At 37.4% G+C, this 24,314-nt stretch overlaps 1 protein-coding gene across 1 annotated transcript in view; it reads right to left on the reverse strand.

Annotated features, from left to right (window-relative positions):
- BTBD7 (BTB domain containing 7) overlaps positions 1-24,314 on the reverse strand; it is an 81,388-nt gene that overhangs the window by 35,726 nt on the left and 21,348 nt on the right. The window contains exons 2-3 of the mRNA XM_069465251.1: positions 14,833-15,020; positions 12,668-13,747 (exon numbers count right to left, since the gene is read on the reverse strand). Of these exons, the coding sequence (XP_069321352.1) occupies positions 12,668-13,747; positions 14,833-14,914 (1,162 nt within the window). The 5' untranslated portion in view covers positions 14,915-15,020. The remainder of the gene's footprint in view (positions 1-12,667; positions 13,748-14,832; positions 15,021-24,314) is intronic.

The raw sequence follows: 24,314 nt of genomic DNA on the forward strand, positions 1-24,314 counted from the left end.
AGGGCAGGATAATCTCTTGAGTCCAGAGTTTGAGGTTACAGTGAGGTGTGATCGTGCCATTATACTCCAGCCTAGGTGACAGAGGGAGACCCTGTCTCTGAAACAATCAACCAACCAACCAACCAAACTTGTTCGTTTTACCCAATATAAAGAAACAATAAATGTTTGAGATAATAGATATGCTACGAATTATACTGATCTGATCATTGTACATTACATGAAACATTATATACCTCATAAATATGTAAAATTATGTCAATTGAAAATTAAATTTCAAAATGATAAAGAAACTCATTAAGCTGAACACTTAAAAAACAACAAAAAACCCTATTCATTTTAATTTCCTTCTCCCTGGTATAGCACCTTGCACAGCAACGAAGTTCAATAAATGCTAACCTGAAATTTAAAAAATTAGTATACTTTATGTGTCTTACTTTAGGACCACTGATATCAAAAATTTTGATCAACTGATGTTAATTACCTATTCCATTTTACTTTGAAAGCTATGTATAAATGGTGATACATGCAAGATGTAATGAAGAACAGATGTCTCAATAATTCAAGACAAAATGTGATATTGTAAGTTTACAAGTCTGCTATTTCACCTTTCCCTAACCCTAACTCATCCTTGAGATTTCATTATCACAGAGAAAAGGGTTTGCTTATTTTTGAGAAAGCTTCTAATTAAACTCCACATAATTTTTTAAAAAAAGAAATAGAAGATATTCAATAGACTCTACATAAATGAACTGTACATATTTTAGAAATAACACTTCTTGCTATGGCTACAAAGTGCCTGACATGTATTTACATTTAAAAAGTCACACAAGCCATGATATTCATTTATACCCAATGTCCTTTCAGTATACAAATAAGGGTGAATAAACATTTCACTTTCAATAGACAAGAAACAAGTCCTGGCAATTCCTTACAATTTTATTTTCCCTCAGATCAAACAGGACAAGTAAGAAGTAAAAAGATGTTTAATTCAGAATAAGAATTTCCAAGTTAACATTCTGAGTTATATCATTTACCGTGAATGTAAATTATTCTCATTACTATAAATAAATTTTATTATTGAATTTTGGATACCTAATTAGTTCTTTGCTCTAAATTATAAATTAGTACAAAAGGGAAGATTGCCCCTGGATTAAACTTTTTTGGCTTCAAAAGATGAATAGCCTTAACTGGCTTTTCAAGGATATGTTAAATTCAATTGATATTCTATTTCATACCAATGGACCAAGAAATAAAAAGCTGATGAGATAATTTTACCTGACATTTAAGTTAACAGTGTGAATTAAATGGTAGAGTGCTATATATCATTTAGACAATGTCTCAACTTACCTATAAATAATACTTCACATTTATCTTCTAGATTGAGACTAAGTGTTTTCAATTTGTTTGCAACTTCTAGAGTTAAACATTTATTACAACCCTCCCTCTTTTTCTTAAAGAAAAAGTTACTCAGTTTCCATTGGTATTAAAAATAAATTTAAAAATATGTAACTGAGACTCTACTAAAAGCAAAGCACTGTGCTAGGTTCTTTGGGTGATTCAAAGATGACCAAGATTTTGATACTGTCTTTAGGGAGCACATAATACACTAGTTGATAGAGGAAATGAGACTGGTACATACGTAATTCGAAAACAAATTAGATGTCAAAACCTAAAAAAATAAGTGTTTTAGAAGTTCTCAGGAAGTAGAAAATACTTTTAATGGCTAAGACAAAACAAGAGAAGTAGCACATGAGTTTGGTCTTAAAAGTTAGGGTAGAATTGGACATTTAGTGATCAAAGGCAAAGATTCTCCAGACAGACAAAAGAAATGTGAGAGCAGAGGGTCAGAGGTGAGGAGTTTGTAGTCTATATGAAAAATGGCTTAAATTTGAAAATAAAATATGTAACTAAATATTGTATTTTAAAACTCTACTCATAATTTGGAGTAAAAATTGTTTTTTTTAAGTGCTAAATTTAATTATGCTTAGAGATATATTACTTCAGAGTCACTTGAACTGCCATTCACGAACCTGAGTTAATTCTTCATCTATGTTGCATAGTGAACTGAAACCTCTATTTACTACTCTGATCTGTTGATAATGCTTTTTAGCTTAGCACCATTATTCTCCAGCAAGTGCATTCACACTAATTTGCTAAAGGCGAAACAATCATGGACAGAAGTAAAATGAACTGCCAGCTCAGCTGAACTAAGACAGAAGGAAGAGTGTCAATGTGGGGACAATGGAGAGGATGGGAAGAGCAAGAGATGGATGAGTGAGTGGGGACAGTGAGCCTCTGCTATTTTGTATTTGTTTCAAGCCACACTTGGAACCTTACCAAGTTGCTAAGGGAAAAAATTAGGTCATTGCTTTCAGTTGCTTCTCTGTTAGATTTTTAATTCAATAAAATAATATCACATCCATCACTACTGAAAATATGGGCAAATGCATTATAAACTCCATTTCAAAACTAAAGTTATAAATAAGTTTTATGTTGCAAAGATTGATCAAGATGCATTTTTGATCAGGATAAAAAAAAAAATCTTCAGTTTAAAGTCTGTCTACAATAAAATGCCCTGCACTGGAACATGCAGGTTGGTGCTAATTCTGTGCTATTTTCTTCTGAGGTAAATAGTATTTATGACAAGGATGGTAGGCCTGTGGGTTGTTAAAGTTCATGAGAAAATCTATAGTTCTCCTGACTGAATTTTTTCTCAAAAAATTGTAAATTGATAGTATATTCTTATTGTTGTTTTCATATTTTCAGAGCTGTTTATCCATTTTATGCTAAAGTCATAATGAAAAGTCATGGTGATCAAATACCTGGTCCTTCTTACGAGCTCTTCCAATCTGGTCATCTATTTTGGAATTTTATACACTGGTGTTTTTTAATATAGGTACGGCTACCAATCAGGCTTTTCACTCTGCAACTACAGAAAAAAACCCTCTAGCTGGCTTAAAGAGAAAAGGAATTTGTCTGAAAGGATATTGTTAGTCCACAAGTGTTGCTGGGAAAGCTGGAGATTGGGCTCAGTAAACAAACAAGGACAAAGGAAGGCTGCAGAGTGAGGATGCCGTCACGTGGAAGCCCAATGAGAGCCCTGAGTTGCCCTAAGAGCCTGGCCACTAAAGCTCCCACTCTGGCCCTGAATGGTGACTGTCATCACTGCTACCATGGCCATGCCCTTCTCTCCTAGATGTTGCTGCCCCACTCTCCTTCAAGAAAGAATTCTCTACAGTCTCTGCTTTTCTGTGCCATTAGTGTCCAATTCAAAAATTCTAGGTCATGTGCTATAGCCCTAACCACAGAGAAGGCTGAAGAAACAAGTATCTGACCTTTTAGACTCTTTTTAATGGGAGGTGGGCTCTCCCTCCTATAAAGACCTACACAGTGAGGAATTCCCCCAAACTAGGAAGAAGGTCCTAATGCTGGGCAGCCAAAAAAATCAAATGACCAATACAGGAATACTGTCTATTCAGGAAACAATACAGTTCAGGGCTGAAACAGTACAAAGCCCTCTGTTCTCTGGCTAAGTGCTCTGAAGCAAAGTGAGTGCTGACCTACCTAGGACCCTGTTCCCACAGTTTTTAAACCTCCTAGCTGGGCCCACATTATCCCTAACCCAAGCGGTTCAGCAACATATCAGGCTCAAAGCTGAGACTCCTGCAAGCGGATGCTTCAATCAGTCACTAGCCTGCTGTTGTGTGCCATAGCCTCCCACCCTCATCCCTGGAAATCGGTTCTCATATTGCTCCCTTCTCCCGCCATGCCCAAATTCCTGGCCTCTGAATCAGAAGAGCTGCTATGAGTCACAACTTTATCACTTACAAGCCCAGGAAAAGGCCAGTTATTAATTTCTGAGCTCCACACCACATTCATAGGGTGTAAGAATGACCAACTGAGATGAAGTAAAAGCCCTTTATAAATTAAAATTGTAAGCACAATCTCATTGGTTACCAGTCTTCACAGATATGATAAATTCCCCCATTCTTTAGGACTGTAGCCTTCTCTAGGTCTCTCTGGTTCTTCTGGGCACTGAAGGTATATCTTTAATTAAAAAAATTAATTTTGCAATCAAAGTATATGCTTATAATTTTGAAAGTCTAATAGTAATAAAATGCTTACCCTAAAAACAAAACCCCCTGCCTTATATCCCTTCCACTCCCAGACCTGCTGCCCAGAGGCAACTACTCTCAATCCTTTAGCGCTTTTAGTATTTACCTGTATTATAATTTTTTATTAAATCAATATTCAGTGTCCATATTATGGTATTTAAATACTGCTTACTGCTGAGCCATGCTGTATACTAGAATTGTATTTTCTTTTGTATGTAATTTTATCTTGGAGATATTAATTTCTTCTTTTCTCATTTGCTTTATTTTATATGAACCTATTGCTAATTCTTCGTAAATACACCAAAAGATCTATAAAATCTCTTTCAATGTCATTTGATACTTGATGTTCAAACATTTAAGGTAAATGATTTCTTCCTAGACACCTCCTTCCTGGAGCCTTTCACCACCTGGTCCAGTCTAGACTGAGTGCCCAGTAGACCCACTGCACATAGCTGGTGCCCCAGATTTCCCTGTGCTCCTTTCCTGTGTAGGACCCCATTTTCTGGATCCCATACTTCTTTGTTCTTGGTTTGCTTCATCATTTGAGTAGGGATGAAAGGGGAGTATACTTTTTGAGGCATGACTGAAAAAAATGCCTTTGTTTAGCCTTATGCAGTAGACAGTTTGGCTAAATATAAAAGTTGGCATTTAAAATAATTTTCTATGAGCTTTTGGAAGGTACTACACCACTGTATTGCAGTATTCAGTCATTGCTATTGAAAATCAATACCATCTGATTCCTATTTCTTTGTATGGAACCTAATTTTTCCCTCTCTGTAATATTTTAGTAACATTTCTTTTTCCCCAGTGTTCTGAAAAAGGAACTTTTTATATGAAGATTCCTTTAGTTTTGGCAATATTTCTTAATTACTCCTTAGAAACTGTCTTCTCTTCACTTTTCTCTAGTATTATTACCAAAACCACTATTTGTTAAGATGTTAGACCTTAGAAGAATACTCTTATTGTCCCCACTGTTGTCCATCTCTGTTATTTACTTTCTAAACTTTACCTTTCAATGCTATCTTATTTCTAAGAGCTCTTGTTTTTACTTTTATAGCATCCTATTTATGTCTCATTGATTGTATAAAATGTTTTTGTATCAGCATATTTTCCTTTTTTTTTTTTTTTTTTTACAGACAGGGTCTCACTCTGTTCTCTGAGTACAGTGCCATGGCATCAGCCTAGCTCACAGCAACCTCAAACTCCTGGGCTCAAGCAATCCTCCTACCTCAGCCTCCCAAGTAGCTAGGGCTACAGGCACACATCACCACACCCAGCTAATTTTTCTATTTTTAGTAGAGGCAGGGTCTCGCTCTTGCTCAGGCTGGTCTCAAACTCCTGAGCTCAAGCGATCTTCCCGGATTGGCCACCCATGCTAGGATTACAGGCATATATTTTGATTCTACTGAAGTTTTCTTCTGATCCCTTAATTGTCTCTTTCCTTCAGTATTTTGTTCTTTTTGTTCTGATCTCTGTCTCAATTTGGAAGCTTTCCTCAAATATCCAGTGATCCTCGGATGGGTTTTCATATGTAAGACTGAGGCAGTACACAGCTGTTTGAAAGCTGTGCTGCACAAAGAAGCCTGCTGACTGTACTCTCCTCTGTAGAACAAATGGAAGGCAAGCTGGCTTTGTCACTGTATCTCCTGAGTGTAATTTCATTGTGGAACCTCAAATCATTAGTATCTATAGGTGTATACATTTTGGGGCTGTTCACTGTTTCCAGAGCTCCAATTTCCTCATCTGCCTGGCTGGTACTAGAGCAGAGGAAGGGAAGTATGGGTGATTTCACTATCTAGTTTGTAGGCTTTCACAGAATTCTAGATTTCAACCCTGTGCCTCATCCTACCCTCTGTAGCTATTTACAGATTTGGAATCTCTCTAGTTCAATTTCTTCAGAAAGTTCAGAAAATATTCACAAAATCGCATGTCTCTTGTGTTTGGATGTGGGGGGTGGAAATGGAGATGGGAATTGAGGGGGTGGGACAGGCTTTGTCACCTGGCTGCAAGTGATACTCATGCAAGAACAGACAAATGGACCACTGGAACAAAATGAAGACTAAGTACTGATGAATGTATACAATCCATGTATACGTGGGAACCTAAGAGTGGCACGAATCAGGAAGGGAAATGGGCTGGGCTCTGTGGCTCATGCCTGCAATCCTAGCACTCTGGAAGGCCAAAGCAGGAGGATCGCTTGAGCTCAGGAGTTTGAGACCAGCCTGAGCAAGAGTGAGACCCAGTCTCTACTAAAAATAGAAAAATTAGCCAGGCGTGGTGGCGCACACCTGTAGTCCCAGCTACTCAGGAGGCTGAGGCAGGCGAATCGCCTGAGCCAGGAGTTGGAAATTGCTGTGAGCTAGGCTAATGCCATGGCACTATAGCCCAGGTGACAGAGCAAGACTCCATCTCAAAAACAAAAAAAAAAAAAAGAAAAAAGGAAGGGAAATGGATTGTGTAATAGAGAGTACTGAGCTCACTATATGGAGAAAAAGCCACAGACTTTTCTAATATCACATAAAAGGGTGAATTCCAAGGTGGGGGAAAGGGTTCAATCACTCTTTTTTTTTTTTTTTTACATAATTTTTTTTTTTTTTTTTTGAGACAGAGTCTCACTCTGTTGCCCAGGCTGGAGTGAGTGCCGTGGCATCAGCCTAGCTCACAGCAACCTCAAACTCCTGAGCTTGAGCGATCCTCCTGTCTGAGCCTCCCGAGTAGCTGGGACTACAGGCATGCACCACCATGCCCGGCTAATTTTTTCTATATATATTTTTAGCTGTCCATATAATTTCTTTCTATTTTTAGTAGAGATGGGGTCTCGCTCTTGCTCAGGCTGGTCTCGAACTCCTGAGCTCAAATGATCCGCCCACCTCGGCCTCCCAGAGTGCTAGGATTACAGGCGTGAGCCACCGCGCCCGGCCCCAATCACTCTTAAGATAAAATCTCTCTTTTTAACTCTACACCATGCTTATCCATTTTTTCCAGAGTACCACCTGGCCTGAGCCATTCTAGTGCCTTAAGGAGTGAGCAGCATCCCTTCTCAGTAGCTCCCTCTACAGGCTCTAGAGTTATAGAAGTCTCCTCTGTTAAGCAAGTAATCAGCTCTCTCCACCTGTTTTCCATCTTCTAAAACTTTCAATATCCTTTTTCTCACTGTTGTTTTCTTCTCGGGTATCTTCATCCTTGAGACTTTACATATGTTTTACTTCTTTAATATTAGGGCTTTGAAGGAAAGAAAATCAAACTTATACTCAATTTGCTACGTTTAAATAGAAAACAACTGAAGTTAAATCTGGTCGTAAAATGCCAGTGCTGTAAGCTGAGGCCGCATTATTTACTTGAGATTGCCTACTGCCTGCTCCTGACTACTGAATAAAGCACATTCTCTGTGTAGGCCAAGAACCTCGTCTTTCACCCACTTGACAAACCACTCTGGCTGTCTGCCTATACTGCCTCTTTTTATGATGCTTTTGAAGCTATTAAATCACCTTTCTACCTTAAAAAGTGTATCTATTCTCAAGGTCCTCACCTCCCTTGATAGGATTTGTTTTTTTTCCAAACTGGGCTTTGATATTTTCCCCCAATTTTTAAAACTGTGGTAAACTTTACCACTGTAACCATTTTTTAAAGCATACAGTTCATTGGTATTAAATACATTCATGATGTTGTACAACCATCACCACCACCCATCTCCAGAACTCTTTTCATCTTGCAAAATTGAAACTATACCCATTACACAATAACTCCCCATTTCTCCCTCCCCTCGACCCCTGGCAGCCAACACTCTACTTTCTGTCTCTATGACTTTGGTTATTCCACCTCATATAAATGGAATTATACGGTTATTTGTCTTTTTGTGACTGGGTTATTTTACTTAGCAAATGTCTTGAATGTCTTCCTCAATCCACTGGTTATTTAAGAGTATGTTGTTTAATTTCCACAAATTTGTGAACTTTCCAGTAGTAACTCTGTTACTGATTTCTAAAGTTCATGCCATTGTGGTTGGAGAAGATATTTTGTATGATATCTATTTTTAAAAATCCATTGAGACTTGATCTGTGGCCTAACATATGGTCTATCCTGGAAAATATCTTATGTGTACTTGAGAAGAATGTGTATGCTGTTGTTGTTGGGTAGAGTGACTATATTGTATGTGTCCATTAGATCTAGTTGGCTTATTGTGATAAGTCCTCCATTTCTTTACTTATCTGCTGTCTGGTTGTTCTAGCCATTATTGAGAGTAGAGTATTGAAGTCTTTAACTATTATTGCAGAACTGTCTATTTCACATTCAGTTCTATCAATTTTTCTTTCATACATATTGTTGGTTTCTCATTAGTTGCATAAATGTTTATAATTGTTACATTTTCTTCCTGTATTGAACTTTTTTTTTTTTGAGACAATGTCTTACTCTGTTTCCTGGGCTAGAGTGCAGTGGTGTCATCATAGCTCACTGCAACCTCAAACTCCGGGGCTCAAGTGATCCTTCTGTCTCAGTCTCACAAGTAGCTGAGACTACAGGCCTGCACTAGCACATCCGGCTAACTTTTTATTTTTTTGTAGAAACCGGGTCTTGCTAAGTTGCTGAGTCTGGTCTCAAATTCCTGGCCTCAAGTGATCTTCTTGCTTTGGTCTTTCATTAATATATAATGTGGCCAGGCGCAGTGGCTCACGCTTGTAATCCTAGCACTCTGGGAGGCCGAGGTGGGTGGATCGTTTGAGCTCAGGAGTTCGAGGTCAGCCTGAGCAAGAGCGAGACCCTGTCTCTACTAAAAATAGAAAGAAATGATTTGGACAGCTAAAAATCTAAATAGAAAAAATTAGCCGGGCATGGTGGCACATGCCTGTAGTCCCAGGTACTCGGGAGGCTGAGGTAGAAGGATTGCTTGAGCCCAGGAGTTTGAGGTTGCTGTGAGCTCGGCTGACACCACGGCACTCTAGCCTGGGCAATAGAGCGAGACTCTGTCTCCACCAAAAAAAAAAAAAAAAAAAAAAAAAAAAAATATATATATATATATATATGATGTCCTCCTTTGTCTCTTGTAACTTTTGGATGTAAAACCTATTCTATCTGATATTAAGATAGCCACCCCTGCTCTCTGTAGATTATTATTTGCATGGAATATTAGGTTTTACTTTTTTTTTTTTTTTTTTTTTTTGAGACAGAGTCTCACTCTGTTGCCCAGGCTAGAGTGAGTGCCGTGGCGTCAGCCTAGCTCACAGCAACCTCAAACTCCTGGGCTCAAGCGATCCTCCTGTCTCAGCCTCCCGAGTAGCTGGGACTACAGGCATGCGCCACCATGCCCGGCTAATTTTTTCTATATATATTTTTTAGCTGTCCATATAATTTCTTTCTATTTTTAGTAGCGATGGGGTCTCGCTCTTGCTCAGGCTGGTCTCGAACTCCTGAGCTCAAACGATCCGCCCACCTCGGCCTCCCAGAGTGCTAGGATTACAGACGTGAGCCACCGCGCCCGGCCAGGTTTTACATTTTTAAGTTAAATCTTATTTGATATAAAAGGTAACGATCATTGATTCAAAAACATATACTGAATGCCTACCATGTCCCAGGTTTTGGGGATACAAAGATGAGAACAATATGGTCTCACCCTCAGGTTGCCCAACAGTCTAGTTTCAAAGCCTTTCTGAACTGGGAGTCCTCATCTGAATCATAGAACACACAAAAAAATTGCTATTTACTCAATTCTCTCCAAAATGGCATATAACTAGTACTGTGCTGGATGCATGGGAGATGTTAATTCATTACACAAAATAGATGCCTCGGCATATTACAGGCTTAATCAGCTTGCAGAACTCTTGTTGTAAAAAGCTGATCGTAGAGTCACAAATAGCCCTACACTTAACGACAGTTTGATAAGTGCAATAAGAGGTATGTACCGACTCACTAAAGTGATAAAATTTAATCTTAAAATCAATAATTTCCTAGCAAAAATCTATAAAATATGCTTAGTATAGCATTTAATTAATAAAATTATTTCTAAAACTTAAGATGTTATCTTTATTTATTTTTATTTTTTTCATGGCAACATTTCATCATGAAGGACATTATTTTCAGAAAAGGCTATATGGTAGTCAACATGACAGATATGTTGTGATGATGATTATCACTTAGCAGCTAACATTTATTGAATGCTTACTATGTATCAGATGCTATTCAGATAATTTAACATATATTATTTCTTTTAATCCTCATAATCCTACCTTATAGGGTTTACTATTCTCATTTTGCAAATGAGAAAACAGAGGTTTAGAGAGGTTATGTGACTTGCTTAAGGACAAACAAGTTAAGACATGGTAGAGAAGGATTCAAATCCAGTCTGTCTGGTTCTGTAACCTGAGCTCTTAAGCTTTACAAAACAAAATCCCTCCCATGGAAACGAGAGAAAAATTATGTTAAAGTTATGATCTATTATAAACCCTAATATGAATATTATCATGGGTAGGGGGGAAAGATATAGCCTATCGAGAGCACATGCATGCGCGCGCGCGCGCACACACACACACACACACACACTCCCCAAAATAATCCAAATTGTATTTTGAATAACAAAAGGAAACAGAAGAGCAAATTTGAGAAAATATTTGTTCACTTTTTCTTTTTTTTTTTACTTTAGGTAACCAGATTAAGGTGATGCAAGGAGTGTTGTTTTATATTTCCTTTCACCTCCAAGAGATACGGTTTCACTCTGTCGCCCAGGTTAGAGTACAGTGGCACAACCATAACTCACTATGGTCTCTAAATCCTAGGCTCAGGTGATCTTCCTGCCTCAGTCTTCCACAGTGCTGGGATTATGAGCGTGGGCCATCGCACCTTCATATCTTTAAACATACTGAATACAATTTCTGGGGGGGGGGGTGCGGGTAAGGCCAATATATGTAACCTAAACTTTTTACCCCCATAATATGCTGAAATAAAAAAAAATACAATTTCTAGCTAAAAGACAAAAAAGAAAAACCAAATCAAAATGAAACAAACCCTCACTTAAGAAGATAAAACAATTCTAGATAGGTAATCAAATATTGCCAAAGATCCAAGAGCTGGCTCACAATTTTACTTTTCATTCAAAACTTTAAAAAAAAATACTATATTAAGGGATGCTTTGCTATGCAAAGTATATATGATACACTTTGGTTTCTTATTGCTTAAACACTTCAAAAATAAAAACAATTTGAGAAAATAAAGATTATTATACTCTTTTGGTAATGTTGCAAACCAAATTTTTCTATAGAGGCATTTTCTGACAAATCCGGTTTTACAAAATAAATGAATGGAAACTGCCAGGTTATTTTTGAAAACATATTTTTCCTATAGTTTGACATCTAAATAGTCTACTATTAATAATATAATGATTCTCATTTTAAATAAGACATTTTAGTGACATTTTGATTGTGATAATAAAGTAAAACTAGTCTATTACTAAAAAGATAATGGTAAAGTAAGATTTTAAAGGATTTTTCATATAAAAGAAATCTCAATGTTTTTTCATTCATGTTTATTAATGCCTTCTTCTGTATAACTATTCTCACTTCGTCACTGTTATTTAACTGGGGCTATTTTATTTTTCAATTTCTCAAAGCCCTATTAATTGGTTGACTAGCTAAGTTAGAAAAATGTGCTTAGCTTTCCTTATTTAAATTCATGTCTTTTACTCAAACCATTAACATCCTCTAATTGGCAACTTCTAATGTTCTCTTAGCTAATATGCATTAGCTAAATTAAATTTCTCCAGAAATCTCTTGTCATATAGCTTGTTTTCTTTTAATATATGGCCAAGTATGCCTTCTGTCAAGACACTAAACTCCCTTTGCTCTGCCACAGAAGGTCTCTTTCCAGATATGAAATGTTAACATTCTAACATTTACCAACAGATACATACTTTTTTAAATATAACTTTCATAAATTCATTTGCCTATAACAGAAAAAATGTGCTGTCCCAATTTTAATAGTTTAAATTAAATGAACAGTCTAGTACGAACTGTGCCTTACATGCTGTAGGCTGTTGCTTGATGTACAAGTTGAACCTAAAACTAAGATAGAGTATTTTAAAATTTAAATCAGAAGCCCTGCCCAATTCTGATTCAAATAAATTTGTATCCAAATGTGACTATCTTCATTTTTGTAATCAATTTTTATTCTTATTCCAAACATTTAAGCACCAACAAGGCACTGAATGTAAACATGAGAATCTAACCTTGAAATCTGGGAAACTGGGCTAGTTCAAAGCTTGGGTGGAGACAGGAATGTAGGTGGGTAATTATATATTCCCACACCTATCATCTTACATTAGGGAAGAAAGAGCCTCAAGTCTTATCTAATGCTCTTAGTCACTAGTACTGAATGCTTGATTTTAATATTAAAGAACCACATTAAAACTGACCCTCAATTTGTCTCACATGTCATGATCGTAGTTTCAGACAAACTGACTCTGTCATATCCCAAACACTGAAATCACAGAACATACTAAATGTGTTTTCATTTGGAAGACAAATACATAATTCTAGAAATCAAAATTAAAAACCAGAACCTCATACCTTGTGCAAGCATGTTAAATTCCAAGAACAGTGCTATGTGGTAAAGTTCCATGGCTTCTTCTGCCCTGGTCATGTTTGGCTTCCCTGCGACGAGAGCCTGAACTTCACTGAGACTCCCCACAGAGGGGCTACAGTGCAAAACAGAGAGGTCCACCACGTCGGTATACATACAGTGTAATATCACTTTTGCATATTTTTTTGGTATAATGGACTCATCTAATATAATTCTTGTGGGAGTCCTCAAAGTTCGGTCTGTGATTTCTTCACCAGTCCGTATCCTCCTTTGCAATAAATTTCGAAAAAATGGGGACCGTGCAGAAATAATAGCCTTGTGGGCTTTGAGCTCTTCATCTAAACAGTTCTGATTTCCACCAAAAGCTTCAACCAGTTCAGAGTCTGAAGAAAAACTAAGGACGACATCATAATAACACATGTAATCAAAAAGTCCACGCATATCTACATCAAGGGAATTTGGTGTTCCAAATTCTTCACTAAGCTGAACAAGGATATCGACATTTTGGAACCTTGAGTCCTCCATTCCAAACTCTCCCGTATAAAGGTAGTGTAACAAAGCAGAAAACATGGGCATATCAATACCAGCTGTATTGATGTCCATTATTATCTCTGCCCCATACTCAGGTGAGGAAGAAAGCAGTGTTTTAAAAAATGGACATCTTGCTGCCAAAATGGCACGATGTACAGGAAAACAAGTTTCTTGAAATATTAAGTCTACATCAGTACAATACTTGTACTCATAAAGATCAGCCATATCTTTCTGCAATGTCCTGGCTTCTGGTCTAGCCAAACTGGCTTGCAGAGAAAGCTCCTTTAAGGCTGAAGTTCCCTCATATTCCTCCACTAATGCATTGACATCTCTAACATCCCACCCAGAGAGGAGTTCTCGCATCTGCTTGGCATGATCAGCAGACCTATTAGATTTTCGACGCTTAATAAACTTCTTTTTGAGGGTGGCAAGGCCAGAGGTTCTCTTTTTTTTGTCTTGTGGTTTCTCATGGCCATGGTCAAGGCTATACAATTTTGATTCACAACCATAGCCTTGCTGAGAATAGGATGATGTCCCTAAGAAGAAAATTAAACAAATGAAAATTTGTTTCTTTTTCTTTAACATTCATTTTCAACATTTACTTTAACATTTTTCATGCTGAAAAATTTTGCAAATAGACATTACTGAACCATTCAAATAAAAATGACTTTGTTTTCTATAAAGGAAGATTAAAAGTTCAAATAATTTATTTTTATACTAAATAAGTGGAAGGGACAAACAGAACAAATTGGTCTGAATTTTTAAAAATGTCTTTGGTTCGTTAGCTATCAAAGACCATATATCATAGATCTTTTTTTTTTTTTTTCCTGAGACAGAGTCTCACTGTGTTGCCCAAGCTAGAGTGCCGTGGCATCAGCCTAGCTCACAGCAACCTCAAACTCCTGGGCTCAAGCAATCCTTCTGCCTCAGCCTCCCGAGTAGCTGGGACTACAGGCATGTGCCACCACGCCCGGCTAATTTTTTCTATATATTTTTAGCTGTCCAGATCATTTTTTTCTATTTTTAGTAGAGATGGGGGTCTCGTCCTTGCTCAGGCTGGTCTCGAACTCCTGACCTTGAGCGATCCTCCCACCTCAGCCTCCCAGAGTGCTAGGATTACAGGCGTGAGCCACCGCGCCCGGCCAATATATCATAGATCTTAATCACAGATCTTTAGGAAATGAGAGCTAGGCAGATTTATAAATTAAGGATATTACTTGTACATAATTGTGAAATGTTTCTTTTTCTTCTTAACTACACCAAGGTTGCATTTGTATGAGCAAAATAAATGGAACAGGACACCAGGAACCTGTATTTCACTATTTTCACACCAATGGAAATTGCTAGTTTGCCCAGGGTAACTGGCAATTATGGTTAAGACAACCAAAGAAAATATCAACTGTGTTATATGATCTTTTCATTTTTGATCCTAAGTGGTTTGTTTAGGGTGAAAACCATACAAGTCAGATTTATATTTGTTAGAGGAAAAAAATCTAGATGCTGCAGAATTATTATCTATAATAACTTCCTGCAGCTCAATTCTTTTTTCATCCACTGAAAACACAATTTTACTTTATTTACAGTCACAAAAGAAAATGAAATTAGAAAAACTGAAAGTTACCTATAAACGTCTGTTGGGCCTGTGAATTTCCCCCTACCCTTGGGGAACATGAATGAGGATAGTTAGATGCATTAGCACCCATCTTCTTCAGTCACTCAGGCGTTCCATCTGCTGGTTCTTCAGAGTATAATCCCAGAGGCCTCTTTGAACCTTCAACCCTGGATCCAGCAGCCTCTTTTCATCCATTTCTTGATATGAAACAAAAATAATTTTATTCATTTTTTAAAATGTATCATCTGGTAAAAAAAGCAATCTATTGAAAACTGCTTTCATTTGCAAATAACATGCTGTCAAATTCACATGTAAAATTTTCAGAAAATGTAAATAAATCTTTAAGCTTGAATTATGAATCTGTGTTAGCTGCAAATTTGAGCCACAAAATATACTAATTATATGCTTTCTAAGTCAGTAAAAAAGTAACACATCAGGCTAATTTAAATATATAGTTATAGGAAAGTATTTCAAAACACATGGAAAAGTATTTGGGCTGAAAAGAAATGTTTCAGTTTTTTTTTTTTTTTTAAATCCTCAGGGACAACCAGTCATTATAATCTAACATCCTAAGCAATTCACAAATTCTTAGGAGATTTATACTACTACTGCACAAAGAGCACATAATTAAGTGATTGGTTTTTTGTTGTTTTTGCCTTAAGATAAAGTTGCTTAAATTGATTTTTAATCTGTGTAATTAGGCATTTCGCTGAAAGAGGGGGAAGAAAAGGTGGACAATTAAAGCTAAATATCTTTAGGCTACTTGTTCTATGGTAATTTTGAGAGATGTTATAAATATAGTAAGATACAAGAAAAAACAAAAATTTTTACCTATCCTCCCCATAAAGCCCTAAAAAATTCTTTCTACTACCTGATGTTATGACTTTATATTGAAAGGGCAGGAGCAATAAAAGGTAATTTTAACAATTCTGGACTAAATTCTGAACCATGGAACCTTAACTCACAGAGCTGCTAGCAGGAAGATATACGTGCAAAGAGAAGAAACTCAGAGAATAGGAGATAATAGGAATACTTCTAAATCTTTACACCACCTAGATATATAAAATTTATCGGACTAAAAGGGATAATGATTTAAGAAGAGAAAACACAATTTAAAATCTATTATTGGAATTGTTAGGAAATCACTCAGTAGGCAGTTAACCCAACCTCATAATGAAGTGTTTTAACACAGTTAAAAACAAATTATCACAAAAAACCTGCTGGAAAAAAGAACTGTGCCAAGATGCTTGGAATTTATTTTCACCTGTTACTGAAACAGCATAACCTGAGGAATTCACATTTAAGAAAATCATTGTTAACATTTGTGTTTTTCTCCAATCTTTTATAAACGGTACATGATTATTTATCTAACAGTATAATTATTTATAGAGTTCAGGGTAAGACTGGGAAACTTTCTAGTGACTAGATATAGATATTATAAAAAGTATCATAAAAAGTAACTCCAATTGAATCATATACTTATATAAGCAAATTTCCTATTTGAAACTTACCTACCTATCTACCTATGAGAACAGTGCCATTAGACTTTACTTCATGTATATTTCTGGAAGCATGAAAGGCTGTCGGCAGCCAGAGACATAATTGTGCATTCTGTAAGAACTATACAGCAAGGAACCTAAAGATTTTAACATATAGTCAGACCTCCCTATCCGTGGGTTCTGCATCTATGGATTCAATCAACTGCAGATCAAAAATATTCGGGGAAAAAAAAAGATTGTGTCCATATGAATATGTACAGACTTTTCTTCCTTGTTATTATTTCCTAAATACAGCATAACAACCATTCCATTTACATATCATTTACATTGTATTAGGTATTATAAGTAATCTAGAGATTATTTAAAGTATACAGGAGGAGGTGTCAAAGGATGTGTTTAGGTTACATGCAAATACTACACCATACAAGGGACTTCAGCATCCACAGATTTTCATAACTGCAGGTGGTCCCAGAGCCTATCTATCACAGATACTAAGGGACAAATGCACTATTTTGTTTTTTTTTGTTTGTTTGTTTTTTTTTTTTTTTTTTTGAGACAGAGTCTCACTCTGTTGCCCAGGCTAGAGTGAGTGCCGTGGCGTCAGCCTAGCTCACAGCAACCTCAAACTCCTGAGCTCAAGCGATCCTCCTGTCTCAGCCTCCCGAGTAGCTGGGACTACAGGCATGCACCACCATGCCCGGCTAATTTTTTCTATATATATTTTTAGCTGTCCATATAATTTCTTTCTATTTTTAGTAGAGATGGGGTCTCGCTCTTGCTCAGGCTGGTCTCGAACTCCTGAGCTCAAACGATCCGCCCACCTCAGCCTCCCAGAGTGCTAGGATTACAGGCGTGAGCCACCGCGCCCGGCCCAAATGCACTATTTTGTAAACATTAAATGTTCAAAAAAATGTAATTCTTCCAGCAAAGTCCACTTAAAAGTAGATGAGTAACCAATTAAACCTTAAAAGTTTGATGCTTAGTGTGATTCACAGTTTTCAATTCCTAAATATTAGAAATGTAGGAAAAGCTGTTTTGGGTAATGCATTTTGAATGTTGTCAATTTTTGCAAAACAGGAACTAAAAATGCCTGCATTAATTTCAATTCCAACTTAAAAAATAGTAAGTCTAATAAATTTTACTTTTCCAGTTGAGCTCTACAGAGCTTCAAGATTCTATTAGGCATTGTTAGTGGTTCTTTCAAAGAAAACACAGTCCTGGAAGCCAAGTTTATAGCATTATTTACAGGTCAAATCCTAATCTTGCTCACTAAAGATTTACATTTAAAACAAAAAACAGCACAAACAATTCTTTCCCCAAAAAGTATAAAATGTATTAAGAAAAGTTCAGAATAAAAACATTATGCAAAATAAGAAGCCTTTACCAAAATGAGGGGGGAAAAAAAACAAACTTAAAAAAATGAGCTTGAAATCTGGGAGCAATAGTGGATGGTGAAAATTACTGATAAAGTATTTCTAAAGGTAAGATTGCATGGTGTCACTCCCAAGGTTAGGCCTCTTCGCACTTCCCTATTTACTCAACCTTTAAATTCCATATTGTTTCATTTTCTTGTTTGTTTTGCTTTTTATTTCTACTGCCTGCAGAGCAAACTCACTAACATAGCACAAAGTATGTTGAAATAAAACAAGAATAGAGTCTTGCTTCCAGATGAAGAAAAATCAGAAGTGCCTACAGAAGTGGACAGAGTTCACTACTTTTCTTTCAACACATACATGCATGCACACACATATGAGAATTATTTTCATTTAAGAATCTTGCATGGTTTGTAGGGACTCAGGACATGACAGGTCAAGAACAAAATAAGAAGAAAAAACACAAGCCAGGTTGAGCAACCTTAATCCAAAATGGTCCAAATTCATCTTGGCCTTTTTTTTTTTTTTTTTGGAGACAGGGTCCCACTCTGTCACCCAGAGTGCAGTAGTGTGATCATAGCTCACTGCAACATCAACCTCCTGGACTCAAGCAATCCTCCTGCTGCAGCATCCTGAGTAGCTAGGGCTACAAGCATCCACCACCACGCCCAGCTAATTTTTGAATTTTTTGTAGAGACAGAGTCTTGCTATATTGTCCAGGCTGGTTTCGAACTCCTGGCCTCAAGTAATCCTCCTGCAAAGTGCTGGGATTACAAGCATGAGCCATCATGCCTGACCATCTTTGCTTTTTGATGGTTCAGTGTACACAAACTTTGTTTCATGCACAACAGTATTTTTAAAATTGTATAAACTTACCCTCAGGCTACGTGTATAAGGTACACGTATATGAAACATAAATGAATTTTTTATTTAGCCACAGTGTCCGGCCTAACTTTATTACTTCTCAGGTAACCAAAACCCTATGCCAAAAGGGAGCACAGTGTTATTTAGTTTTTAATCTAAACCACTGCCCTTACATTCTGAGAATGAGAACTTGTCTCAGTCTAATCTCTCCAACAATGTTTGCTTTCCAGGCAAGTCTTAATCTGTTTCCTACAGAAATCCTATCTTTGGATGATGTGACAGGAAAGGTAAGGAAAGAGAGAGCCTACAGGACTGGGAGAGGTCCAGAGGATGCAAATGGTCCGAGAAGGCTGATGAATCCTTTTTCTACAATCACCATTCTAGTGTGCTACCTCTGTTGAGTCCAAAACCAATCCCAATCAGATGATGTGACTGTCCTAAAATAAACTCCAGTGATTACAGTAGACCCAACTGAGGGGGAGAGGAGGGGGAGTGGGAGTGGGAGTGGGAGTGTCATATTGAATGCAACAGACAGAATAAATAACCCCATGAGAAATTTTTTAATAAACAAAAGTCAACGCCTTTCCCCCCCCTCCCCCCCAAAAGAAACCCCTAGGCTAGCACTTTCCAAAGAGTTTTCCCAAAGTTTAGAAAATGTAGGATTAAACAAAGCCAAATAGGTTTCTCTACTTCAGGGTATATTAGCATTTTTTTTTTTTTTTTTTTTGAGACACAGTCTTGCTCTGTTGCCCAGGCTAGAGTGAGTGCCGTGGTGTCAGTCTAGCTCACAGCAACCTCAAACTCCTAGGCTCAAGGGATCCTACTGCCACAGCCTCCCGGGTAGCTGGGACTATAGGCATGCGCCACCATGCCTGGCTAATTTTTTCTATATATGTATTTTAGTTGGCCAGATAATTTCTTTCTATTTTTAGTAGAGATGGGGGTCTCGCTCTTGCTCAGGCTGGTCTCAAACTCCTGACCTTGAGCGATCCACCCGACTTGGCCTCCCAGAGTGCTAGGATTACAGGCATGAGCCACCGCTTCGGCCCCTATTTTAGCACCTTTAAAGTGCATTGTAAAGAGAGAGTGTTCAGCATCTAAAGGAGCTCTGTTGCCCCACAGAACACTAAAGGAATGAACTTGCATAACACACATTGGAAAATGCTCATCTTTGCCATAAAAACACTTTTTACTGCTTTACGCAGTAGAGAGAACAGTAGGAGTTAATGGCATTTAGTTCTGTCTCTGTCACTAATTTACCATGCATTTGGGACAAGTCATACTTAACCTCTATGGGCCTCAGTTTCAGCATCTGTAAAATAAGGAAGTGGAAATAGGGATGCTAAACTTGAATAAAGCTGTATGACTTATTGATTTGGGTAATGAGGATGGGAAAGGGAATTACTTCCATATTAAATGTTGATCTACAGAGAAAAAAGGTACTTGGATTTTGGATTTTAAACATGTTTTCCCCTTAGTCTGATTATTAGAGATAGAAAGATAAGAATGCAGGGCAAATGTGAATATGAAAAACTATTCATAATGAAAGGAAATGTAAAACTACAGTCAGACTTCACTCTTGTCAAATCTAAAGTGACCATATGATGTATCATTCAAACCAGGATGCTTGAGAGTGAAAAGTGGGACACACCAGAGGGGGATACCAGGACACATGTAGCCCAGGTCTGACCAGGCAAAGTGGGATGAATGGCCACCCTTATAGCCAAATTTCACATTTCCAGAGGAGCTAGAAATAAAACAAAGTTCAAAAAAAAAAAAAAATAAATAAATAAATAAAATAAAATGAAATAAAGAAAACTCAAAAATCTAAGTAAAAAGAAAATGACTTCCTACGCCCTTCTCACACCCAAGCATATTTACCTAATATAACTAAGATTAATTAAGGGTTTACTATATGCCAGCCTCTGTTCTTAGAGCTTTCACACGTATTTAACTCATTCATTCTCCTATCTTTTTCATTGATGAGGCTGAGAGGTTAGTAACTTGCCCAAGGTCCCATACATATATTAAATTAAAGAGCAAGGATTACTTTGTTTCTTTGTAACCCTTCAGTTCTACCTTTGGATACATTTCAAGAGCAATAAGACAAAAAGAGACTGTGAACAGCAAGCAGAAGCAGAGTCAGCAATAAGCCCTTGCCTTTAAAGGCATCTTCAAAAAGGTAAGATTAGAGGGGGAGTTTAGACAGCCGCCACTAGGCTAGTGTGTCTCTCTGGGGCCATTTAATATAGAGGCAGATGACCTCCACCCAGCACTGAAAACCCTAAAAATTTCAATGGCATAGAATAACAATATTTACTATAGCAACAAGTCATTAAGGAAAGAACAAATGTGTTCCATTAAAATATTAAGACAGAGGCTAGGCATCGTGGTTCACTTAAAGCCAGGAGTTCGAGATCAACCTGGGCAACAATAGTGAGATCCCCATCTCTACAAAAAATAAGAAAAATTAGCCAAGCGCTGTGGTGTGCACCTCTACTCCCAGCTACTCAGGAGGCTGAGGTGGGAGGATTGCTTGATCCCAGGAGTTTGAGGCTGCAGTGAGCTATGATTGTGCCACTGCACTCCAGCCTAGGTGACAGAGCAAGGCCCTGTCTCTACCAAAAAAAAAAAAAAAATTATTAAGACAGGGAAGTCAGAACCATGGAACTGGAAGGGCCTTCAAGCTTATTTTGGCCAACCTCATTTTTAAAAATGAATTATAAATCTATGAAATGGGAGAAAATATTTGTAAATCATATATCTGATAAGGAATTAATATCCAGAATATGTAGAGAATGCCTAAAACTCACACACACACACACGAAAAAATAACAAAACAAAAACCCTCAAACAATTCAAAAATGAGAAAAGGACTTGAATAGATATTTCTCCAAAGAAGATATATGAATGGTCAATGTGCCTTATATTTACACATTTCTGATTTTAAATTGTATCATGAAAAATTTCAAAGATATACAAAAGAAATTAGTACACTGAGGTCCCAAGCCTCCATCACCCAGATTCCAGAATTATCAAAATTGTTCTGGCTTACATTTAAATGCTTAAATTTGACGTGTAAAGATTATAGCTAGAATGTAAATGTTATCAGCGTTTTATACAAATAAAAACGAAAGACTCAAGAGATACTACATGTATAGTATGACTAAAGAATAATTATAATGTCCATCAGTCATTGAGTACTGACTATGAGCCAGCCTTTCTTAAGTAGTTCACATGAATTAATGCCTTTAATTTTCTCAAAAATGTGAGGTGTAGGTCTATTATTATCCCCAGTTTAAACAAACAGAGACTGGGAGGTGAGGAAAATGAGGCATGGAAGGTTTGGGTACTTACCCAAGGTCAGTTCCAGAGGTAGGCTTGGCATTTCGGTTCTCAAATCTATGAGTAATCTTATCTTTGCAATTTTGTCTAACTGTTTGAAGGAAAAATGTCCACAGCAGACAAATATAATTCTACTCCAGAAATGGGAAGTGATTACACACCTGACAGTGTTATTTGTGGTGTTTAAAAGGATCTCTCACCTAAAGCAAAAAATAACTGAAAGGAGAGCTTATAAAATCAAAGCAAAAGAAAGTGCCTTTCTGAATATTTACAACTAGACTACACGTTCCCTGATGGCAGGATGACACTTTTTATGCTTGATCAACCATACATCCATTCGCCTAACCTCTGGCTTCAAGAATCAATAGGAGTATATCAAGTTAAAAAGGAAAGGCCATCTCATTCAAGATAGAAAAAACAGGACACATAAATAGAAACAACTCCTGTCCAGTCAGTGGCCCATTCCCAGGTATCATAACCCTATATCCCTATTATCTACTCATATTACAGCATAATTACTTACATTTCCACTAAACTGTTAAGTTTCCCAAGGGTAGGTATTCTGCTTATTCATCTTAGAATTCTTACCATCTACCACAGAATACAAAGTAGGCACACAATATTTGAGTGAATAAATGTTAACTATTACCATGAATGTTGATAAATAATGTGTCTAAGGCCTAAGGGGTACCATGTTGTGAGGATGGGTACGTGTGAGGTCAAAAAGCCTCAAATGCCATTCTAAGGTGTTAGGCTTTATTGAGAACATAATAGGAGAACTATTGGAGCAAAGCAGAGAATAATAGGAGAGAAGTACCATGATAATTCTGTTATAAAAAGATTACTGGATGGCTTAAAGGCAGAAGATAACTGATACAGGAAAAATTACTACAGGATTCTTGCTACAGTCCAGTAAAGTGTTAATAAAGACCTGGCTTTCCATATCTCTAAAATGGGGATAATACCACCTACTTTACAAGGTTGTTTTGTTTTAAAAGTTAAATAAGATAATATGGCTTGCCACTGGAAAGCAGATGCAGCAGCCCATCTCAAGGGAAATCTCTTTTAAGGGCCCTGGGCCTGTGCCAGGTCTGACCTGGTCCCGATGAACTATATCTTAAAGGTATTGAGGTATTCTGAAAAATGTAGTTTCTAGACATTTAAAGCTGAAGACCTATTCCTGGAAAGTGGCAAGGAAAGGATCTGTGTGACTGCACTGTGAAGACATGAATGGATCTCTCCCATCCCACCACCTTTACCTCAGAGCTGACACTCCAAACACTTCACCCTGACCTACAACCTAAGAATAAGATCCTCCTGAAGCAATGGGAGGAAAATGGGAATAAGGGGCTGAAAAGGCAGCTCCCCAGAAGGAAGCCCAATTCTCAGCCCATGGGCCTCACTCATCCCTCTTCCTCTGGGTCTTTGGCAGAAGTAACAGAGCCCTGGTGTGGCAAACTGGGCCAGAGCAGTGATTGTCCACAACAGCCAGTGCAGGAGCTGCCTTGCCCCAGCCATACTCAACACCAAAGCTTTTGTTGTCTTCTCCCAGCAGCTATAGCCCCCAAAACTGAAGTGGCTGGAAGGAGCATAAAAAGTTTCCTCCCAAAGCTAGGAAAAAAAGTCTAAAAACAGAGGGCAAAAAATGATTACGAGGCCCTGCAGAATGCATTGTAGAACTTGCCCAATCAACACTCTTAAAGGGTAATGGTGCCATTTGGAACTTTTGTGTTTATGACAGGAAGACTAGCTTTTGAGCCAGGCACACAATATCAGGGACAACTGCTTTTACTGTTGGCTTGGCAGTGTACAGAAAGATGGTTCTAGATGATTTAGAGAAGATATTGAGAAATCTTAGTCCAGATTTATGTTTATAGAGGATTTGTAGAGAAAAACAGAGCTGACATCAGAGAATATGCTCAAAGCAACTGAATTTAAAGGAAAAAAATGCAATTTCTCATAAACTCCATTGAAAGCCAAAATATTCGGGTTTTCTGACACCAACTTAGCAAATGTTAAAAACACAAGGATGTATTTCTTATTGATAAGTTTAGCTGGGTTCCACTGGTAGAGTTGGAGAGAGAAGAAAACATGCAGGGTGAACCTGATAGTCTGAGACTGTGGCTGCACATAGAGAAGAGAATAAAGAACAAAACAGAAACATAAATGTAGACACTCAAAGGTTCCCTCACCTAGGGCAGTCTTCATTAGGACAGTTCAAATTCCACACTGTTGGACCATCAAAGGAATAGTCATGCTAATTGTCCTATGAATTAAGTTCTTATTAAATGGGGAGATAAGGTTTAGGAGCTGTAGGTAATTATGTATTAAAGTTCTATTTTTTTTCATGGTTACTAAGACTAAGAAAGTCCAAATAAATATAGGGGGAAATCCATTACTTTAAATTTTC

The sequence above is a fragment of the Eulemur rufifrons genome, chromosome 2 (assembly GCF_041146395.1).
Source record: "Eulemur rufifrons isolate Redbay chromosome 2, OSU_ERuf_1, whole genome shotgun sequence".
NCBI lineage: Eukaryota > Metazoa > Chordata > Mammalia > Primates > Lemuridae > Eulemur > Eulemur rufifrons.